At 39.8% G+C, this 8,492-nt stretch overlaps 1 protein-coding gene across 1 annotated transcript; it reads left to right on the top strand.

Annotated features, from left to right (window-relative positions):
* The first annotated feature begins 3,171 nt into the window (after nt 1–3,171).
* On the top strand, nt 3,172–3,609 carry LOC138945027 (nucleolar protein 58-like). Its single transcript, XM_070316190.1, has one exon. It carries the CDS (start codon nt 3,172–3,174, stop codon nt 3,607–3,609), a length of 438 nt encoding a protein of 145 aa, XP_070172291.1.
* Nucleotides 3,610–8,492: the final 4,883 nt, after the last annotated feature.

Below are 8,492 nucleotides of genomic sequence, written 5' to 3'. Positions count from 1 at the left end.
TGCGAAGCCGACCTTGCCGAGTACATTACGCCAAAGTCGTACGAAGAAGCAACTCATAGCACTGACGCCGCGCAGTGGGTGCGTGCTATACAAGAGGAGTTGAAAGCGCACGAGACTAACAACACTTGGTCAATCGTGCCCCGAACATCTGGAATAAAAACGATCGATTCCAAGTGGGTGTTCAAGCTCAAAGATGAATCAACGGAAATTGGAAAACAACGATTCAAGGCAAGATTGGTCGCCCGAGGGTTCCTGCAGAAAGAAGGGGTGGACTACACAGAGACGTTTGCACCGGTCGTGCGATACGACTCACTTCGTGTACTGCTGGCAGCTGTGGCCGAGAAGGACCTCGAGCTGCTGCAGTTTGATGTCCAGACAGCTTTTCTATATGGCGAATTGAAGGAGGACATCTATATGGAAGTTCCCGAAGGACTGAAGATCAATGGTGATCCGAAGGAAGTGGTGTGCAAATTAAATAAACCCTTGTACGGCCTCAAACAAGCACCTCGGTGCTGGAACGTCAAGTTCCTTAAGTTCTTGAGCCGTTTTGATATAAAGTGCAGTGAGGCGGACCAATGTATCTTCATAGGACAAATTAACGGTGAAACGGTCTTCATAGCGTTATTTGTAGACGACGGACTCGTCGCAGCAAAATCTAAATCAACGTTAAAGTTTATATCGAGTCAATTACGGGAAGTATTTGCAATAAAAATTGGCAATTCAAACTCCTTCGTTGGAGTACAGATAGAACGTGATAGGGAGAGAAAAACTCTCACGATTCATCAAAGCTCGTATGTAGAAAGAATTTTACAAAAATTCGGAATGTGTGATGCGAAACCGATAAGCATACCAGCTGATCCGCACGTGATTCTGAATCCGGTCGAAGAGAACGACGTGATGTCAAGTATCGTGCCTTATAGAGAGGCGGTCGGGTCCTTGATTTTCCTAGCAGCAGTGTCTCGCCCCGATATAGCATTCGCGGTAAATTTGGTGAGCAAATTTCTAAACAATCATAGTGTCGAGCATTGGCGAGCAGTTAAGCGCATTTATGCGTATCTTAAAGGAACAAAAGATTTCGGTATAGAATATAAAAGCGGCGGTAGCGAGCTGGTAGGCTTTTCGGACGCGGATTACGCGAACGACAAAGAAACGCGCAGGTCAACAACGGGTTATATATTTTTTATGTCAAACGGACCAGTGTCGTGGTCAACTCAAAGACAAAAACTAGTCGTGCTTAGCACAACCGAATCAGAATATGTGGCGGCTGCGATAGCCACTAAAGAAGCTATTTGGTTAAGAAAACTAGTCGGCGATCTCGGGTATTCTCGCGATCGCGAATTAAAACTGTATGTAGACAATCAAAGTGCGATACGCTTAGTGAAAAACCCAGTTTTTCATAAGCGTACTAAACACATAGACATACGCTACCACTACATACGCGAAAAGTTCGAAAGCCACGAGATAGTGGTAACGTATGTCCCATCGGAGTTACAGCGTGCCGACATCCTAACAAAAGAGAGATTCAGAAAGCTATGCAATTTAATTAACGTAACTTCAGTATACGAACAACGCTCAAACGGCGGTAGTATTGAGGCAGATAGTTTATCGCGTCTATAGTAAGGATAAGAGCCGCGAGGGAAGGGGTGCGCCACCGTCCGGGTAGCATAAGCGACAAGCTAGCGGTCGAGCACTTGATCGTTCGGGTGTCTTCGGAGGAACTCGGGTTTTCAGCAAAAGCGCCGGGAAGACTGCGTGCTCTCTTCTCTTAACCGTCGACTCGAGAGAGTGATAGTCGCGTTAATTCTCAAAGTGCTTTTTGTGCAATAAAGAAAGTTTGCCAAAAATACGTGTCGTTAATTCCAGCTCTCCGATCCCTTTCTCTCAGCAAAAATCCTTAACACTTTCGACACCTAAAAGCATCATACAAAAATTGTGAGTGTATCACTCGTCTATATGACTGTTATTCAAATATTTCTTTGTACCATAAAGCAATGCCATACTATAGTGCGATATTATTATTTAATTTTCAGTTTGCGACATACCTTAATGTTAGATTTTTGTATGAAAGTATTTAATAATTTTTTTTTTAATGTGCTTAATTCGTGACGACTAAACGTATTTAATTTTAGCAATGTAAACTAAGATGTAATTAAAACGTGTGAACAATGTAAAACTAATTATGTATGTACGTGTGAACAATGTAAAACTAATTATGTAATTAATTATCGACTAAATAATTGGAGAATGTAATAAAAATATTCTTACCTGATTCCTTAAATTGTAAATTTTTCTTTGTACTTCATTCGCAGAACATGCAAATTTTTTACCAAGATCTTTTAGGATTATATTTTTTTTATTTCTGTCACGATAGTCATCAAGTTTTGTATTCCACAATAGTTCATAACTTTCGTATTGTTCAATAAGTTCCTTTGTTTCATCAGAGGACCAAATTTTTGATTTTTACTCTCAACACGTCGCTCTCAAAATACGAACAACGTTCGAATTTAACGAGCTGATCTCCGAGAGTGAAACAACGTCGTGTCGATTTGCGAGCAGGTCTCGACAAGTTCGCTCGCCGAGAGCTGCGAGTCATTCTCCATTAGATACTCTCAAGGGTATGTCCACTTGCGAGAATCACTCTCGAGAGTTTTACTCACAGGTGGACACGCACCTTAAGGTTGATGGGGGAGAGAGAGAGAAGGGGAGAAGAGCGAGAGAAAGGAAAGCACGCGGAAAGTGTGAAAAGGTAACAGAGAGTAGAAGGAAAGTCGGTAAGGAAGAGGACGGAGCGGGTAAGGAAGAGTAGTAGTTGACGTAGAAGACTCAAGAGAGGGCGTCAGAGGATCGAGATGGATCGAGCAGGTCGAAGATCGATACGGAAACGAGAGCTAAAAGAAGGAAGAGTGATGCAATGGAAGCTAGGTTAAGTGAAAGGTAGCGGATAGAAAAGCTGGAAAGGATAAAGGGCGTTATGAGAAAAGAGGTGAAGAGGGGAAGGAAGTGAAAGAAGAGAGAGGCGGAATAGAAGATTAGAAAGCGTGTGAGAAGAACGGAAGAAGACAGGAAGGAAAGAGAAGGAAGGAGATAGAGGCGGAAGGGAGAGTGAGAGGAAAGAAAGAAAGGGAGGAAGTAAGAAGGCAGGGAAAAGGAATTGGGAGGAAAGAAAAACAGATGGAGGACATAGAAAAGTGGTTGAAGGAGCTGGCGGTGGAGGTAAGGGGAATAAGGAAGGAGCTGAAATTATGGAGAGAAGAGAGAGCGAGAGGAAGGAGAGAAAAGGAGGAGGAAACAGCGGCATCGCAGGAACAAAAAGAGGAAAGTAAAGAGGAAGATGAAGAAGGGAGAAAGGAGGCGAGGGATCAGGGAAGAGGAGAGAAGAGGGGGATAGGGGGAGCAAGGATAGCAGTGAAGGAGGAAATTGTGACGAAAAAGGATGAAAGGAGAGAGGAATCAGAAGAGACAGGCAGTGAAAAAGAAAGAGAGGTAAAGAAGGAAAGGAAGAAAAAAGGTATAGGTGCAAGAGTAGAGAGAAGGGAAAGAAATCACTGGTGGGAAGAGGAAAGCGAAGAGGAAGCAGGAGAGAGAGAAGAGGAAGGAGGAGTAGGGTAGGAAGAGAGAGAGAGGAGAGAGGAAAAAGGGAGAAGAGGACGAGCAGGTCGGGAGAAGGAGGGAAAAAAGAATAGAGAGGAAGAGGAGGGAGAGAGAGGAAGGAAGGGATAAAGGAGAGCACGGAAGAGAGCACAGGAGGAGAGAGAAGAGAAAGAATTGGAAGAGAGAAGGAGACAAGAAGTAGAAAGGAGGACGAAGAGAGGGAGAGGACAAGGAGGAGAAGAGAGGAGGAGAGAGAAGAAGAGAGGAATGGAGGGAAAGCAGAATGGAGTGAGGTGAGGAAGAAAAGAAAGGCAAAGGAAGAAAAGGTGAATAGGAGAGAAGGAGAGGACATAGAAGAGAGAAGAAAAGAGGAGGAAGGGACAAGAGGAGACTAGAAGAAAGAAAGAAGAGAAATGTAATGTGGAGAGGCGTGGATAGGAAAGAGCCGGAGGAGAGAAGGGAGGTTATATGGTAGAAGTAATGGAAGAGGTATTGAGGAGAAGGGTAAAAATGAGAGAGGTAGTGGAAAGAATAGGAGAGAGGGGAAAAAAGGTATTAATAGAGGAAATGAATAAAGAAGAGGACAAGGACGAGATATTGGAGAAAAGGAGTGAGATAAAGAGATTGTGGAAGATAGGCGTGGACGAGGATTTAACGACGGAGGAGAGAAGAATGAGATGGAGGATGGTAGAAAAAGCGAAGATGGAAAGAGGGTGCGGAAGAAGCGTGGTGCAAGCGATTGCTTCGAGCTGAGTCGACAATCTTATCACAATCGCGATTATTATCACATGGTGGTATGGATGCAGGAGGCTATGGATCGTCTGCAGGGGGAGCAAAACGCTACCACCACTTCCAAACCCGACATCTTGGAATATCTGGCATTTTCGACATACAAGTAATGTCGCCCGCGCCTTGAGTATGACAAACGAGCTGTTGGAATTGATCCCGATCCATGAGAGAGCACTGGGAAACCGCACGTATTATCAAAAGAAGATTCAAAGCAAGGCCAGCCAATCGAAGAAGAAACGAGGTGAGGATGGGCAAGATGACACAGCGATACCGGAACAGAACTTCACTGTCGCCGAGGAAAGGGTGAAAACGTGGGAGGAAATGACGGAGAAGGAGAGGTACGAAAGGCTTTGTCGCGGAGAAGTATCTGTTCCACTAGAAGTGGAGAAGAACAAGCGCCGTTACGTCGACCGTGGAAGTCCATTTCTGAAAATCGCGCCGTTCAAAGAGGAGGAAGCGTATCTAAATCCGAGGATAGTTGTTATCACAACGTAATCTACGACGAAGAAATCGAGACGATCAAACAAATGGCTCAACCTAGGTTTAAGCGCGCCGCGGTACAAAATTATAAGACTAGTGCCTTAGAGATAGCGAAAAGAGAAAAGATAGGAAAGCTATGTGTGTGTAGAAAGGTTAGAGATAAGAGCATAAGAATGAAGGAGGAAAGGGAGCGTGAGAAGCAAAAGGGAAGAGCTAGAGAGAGGGAAAAGGAAAGCGGTGTAGTAAAGCGTTGTGTAAAGCGTTAGGTTAGGTGTAGGAGCGTTAGTTGTAAGAGTGGAAATGTAAGAAAATAAAATATATTTGGAAATTTGTAAAGTGTAAAGACTATAAAATTGCAACCCCATGGTTGGGAAGTCAATAAAGACATACATACATACATACATACATATTGATATAATTTCTCTAATAATCTTTCTCTATCTATAGTTTCAAAGGCTCGCTTAAGATCCATGAAAATTACTCCTACCATTTTTGCTTCACTAACTATTAATTTCCATTCATCAAAGTTTGAACCGCTGTTTCACATGAATACCGTTTTCTAAAGCCCGACTGATGTTCCATTATAATACAATTATCTTCCAAATACATTTCAACTTGCTTTTTAACTACTAATTCTAACTCTTTTTCAAATATTGGTAACATATTTATAGGCCTAAATTTATTTGCTTTTCTAGCTTTCTCTATTTTTGGAATCGGTATTATCGTAGACGTTTTCCAACCTTTTGGACAGCAATCTTCCTTCAAAGAATTATTTATTATATCAACAAATTTCTCTTTTATTACGCAAAATACTGCCTTTAATATATCGCTAGTTATTCTCTCCTCTGTACCTTTCTTTTTCGGTTAGGTAGACTTATAACAATTTTCTGTAAATGCTCTATACTAATCATTTCAAAATTTACCATGATTCCCTCGTTTTCAATAACATAAATAATTCTCTTCCACGCACTCCCAGGTTTACTCCCATTTATAGATTTTACTATACTATTAATACTTTGAACATAATATAAATTAAATTTATCTGCTATATTGCATCCTTTAGTGCTGTCTAATATTTTAAAATCTATATCCTCTACTTTTCTCTTTACCTCCTAATTCGCCTCTAATTATTTCTTTTAGTGTTTTTCACATAGATGTGGAATTATCTTCATTAGGATCTATCATATTTTCATAATATTCTTTCTTCTTTGCTCTAATTAATTAAACTACTGTATTTCTTTCAATTTTAAATTTGAGGGAAAGAGAGAAAAAGTGGAAGAGGGACAAGGAGAGAGAGAGAGGGTGAGGGAGAAGAGAGAGGGAGAAAGAGAGAGAGAGAATAATAACAATAATTATAATCATAACTGTGATATATACAGAGTGTCCTAGACCATCCGTACACCTCTTTTCTTTCAAAAGCTAAGCATTTTAGAGAAAAATGTTTTGGACAAAAATTGTATGGTTTTGAGGGGAACATAAGATGGTGTCATTGGTTCGACCTTGGATGGCATCGTTAAGGTCAAGTCAAGGACACCTTTAATTTCTTAAATGGAAGCCCCTATTTTTCATTACATATTCTTGTAGCTTATCTCGAGAGCTTTCTAAAATTTTTATATTTTAATCTGACATATTTTGATATAAAAAATAAAATATTTTGTAAAATATTCAGTTTTCGATAATCTTACCCTAATACTTTTATATACAGAATAATGAGACAAATTAATTAGTATAAAAAAATAATTGTTTTTAAGAAAATTATTTACAATGTATTTTTTTAAATAATTATTTGTTTTTTTTGGCACTAATTGATTTGTCTCATTATTCTGTACATAAAAGTATTACGGTAGGATTATTGAAAACTGAATATTTTACGAAATATTTTATTTTTTATATCAAAATATATCAGATTAAAATATAAAATAACTAAAAAAGTACTTAATGAAAAAATACTTTATTATAGTATTTTGGAAAGCTCTCGAGATAAGCTACAAGAATATGTAATGAAAAATAGGGGCTTCCATTTAAGAAATTAAAGGTGTCCTTGACTTGACATTAACGATGCCATCCAAGGTCGAACCAATGACACCATCTTATGTTCCCCTCAAAACCATACAATTTTTGTTCAAAACGTTTTTCTCTAAAATGCTTAGTTTTTGAAAGAAAAGAGGTGTACGGGTGGTCTAGGACACCCTGTATAATCATAAGGAATAAAAGGAAACAAAACAAATGTCTGTCAGTCAAGATACGCGAAGAAAACGAACCACGTATATCCTACGGATTCCGAAGATCCATAAGTAATATAGAGGCCATTATAACTAGATACAACAAATCCGTACCACCGACCCTTGGCCCCCTGCTGTAACTATCTGGGGCCCTCCCCCCCCAAAGATGTCTGTGGAAAAAAAAAGAGTGGAAGGGCCTCGTGGACATCAACGAGGCAATTTTCCTTTTAAATTTTTACATTCTTTAAATTTAAAAAAAAATTTCCCTTTAAATTTTTCCTCTTAAATTTTTTTTATTTTTTCTGGGGCGAGTGGAAATACTCGGGATTTGAACCAGGGTCTCCACATTTCCAGACAGGATCCTAGTATGCTGGGCTAGCTGAAATCTTATTAGAATAAGGATTAAATGTTTTATTTGTAGAGAGTAGTTCGCTGCATAGGGGACCTTGCGTTCTGATTGGCACCCTATAGTGGCCGGCAGTTTGATTGGATGAGAAGTATTATTTTTGAGTGAGAGGGAAAACGCGACAAAATAATACGTGTGTAAAAATTGGTAAGATCGGCGGCCGCCGACAATAGAAGGAATCGTTAAAAGCAAGCCTATGCAGATAGCGATTACGGTGGTTTAGAGCTTTATGACATCACTTAGACGAGGGAAGAAAAAATAAGAAAAAAGTAAATGTTTTTATATATTACGTCCAGGAAGGATGAGTCGACAGAAGGGCGCAACAACTATCTTTTATTATCCCAAAATTAAACGTCTCGTGGCGTTTGGAATCGGATCGAACAAACTGACAGGTCTGAAAAGCAGGTAAACGATTGAGTCGCTATTACGCTGGTTATTCAGATGTGCGTGCGTGCGGGCGTGCGGGCTTGCGGGCGTGCGGGCGTGCGTGCGTGTGTTTTAGTTCGCGGGTATTACATTAAGGCATCAGTCAGAATGCAAAGGAAAAATTCTATTGTTAACATTCAGGTTCTGACTGGTTAATATAATATAAAAAAATATTTGATTAAAGGATAAAAAAAATAAAATTAAAATCAATATGTATAAGTAAATAAGTGTATTTGTTATTAACGGTCAGAAGTATAAAATTTGTCGCTCGCATATGTGTTAGATTAAAATCAGGAGTTAAAACTTTTTAAGACTTATCACCGGAACGGGTTGATGATTTAAAAGAATGAAACATTCTTCGGAAAGTTTTGATTTAAATAAAAAACAAAACAGAAAGGAGGAAAAGAAAGATTATTCAATTAAACTTACTTTTTTTAAATAGTATTTCAGAGGTGGTGGGATGGTGAATTTGTACGGTGTTTCGCTCTATGTCTCATGTCGGCAGCCCAATGTACGATTCGTGGTTGACCTAGAGATGATGCCAAGTGAGGATACTGGTGGCACAAGTGCCTAAGAGC

Source organism: Polyergus mexicanus, unplaced genomic scaffold (assembly GCF_030449975.1).
Source record: "Polyergus mexicanus isolate NDT 795.1 unplaced genomic scaffold, iyPolMexi1.0 SCAF_3, whole genome shotgun sequence".
NCBI lineage: Eukaryota > Metazoa > Arthropoda > Insecta > Hymenoptera > Formicidae > Polyergus > Polyergus mexicanus.
This window is presented reverse-complemented; position numbering and strand designations above follow the sequence as displayed.

Coding starts and splice junctions, on each gene's coding strand:
- LOC138945027 (XM_070316190.1), top strand. CDS start 3,172: ATGGAGGACATAGAAAAGTGGTTGAAGGAGCTGGCGGTGGAGGTAAGG.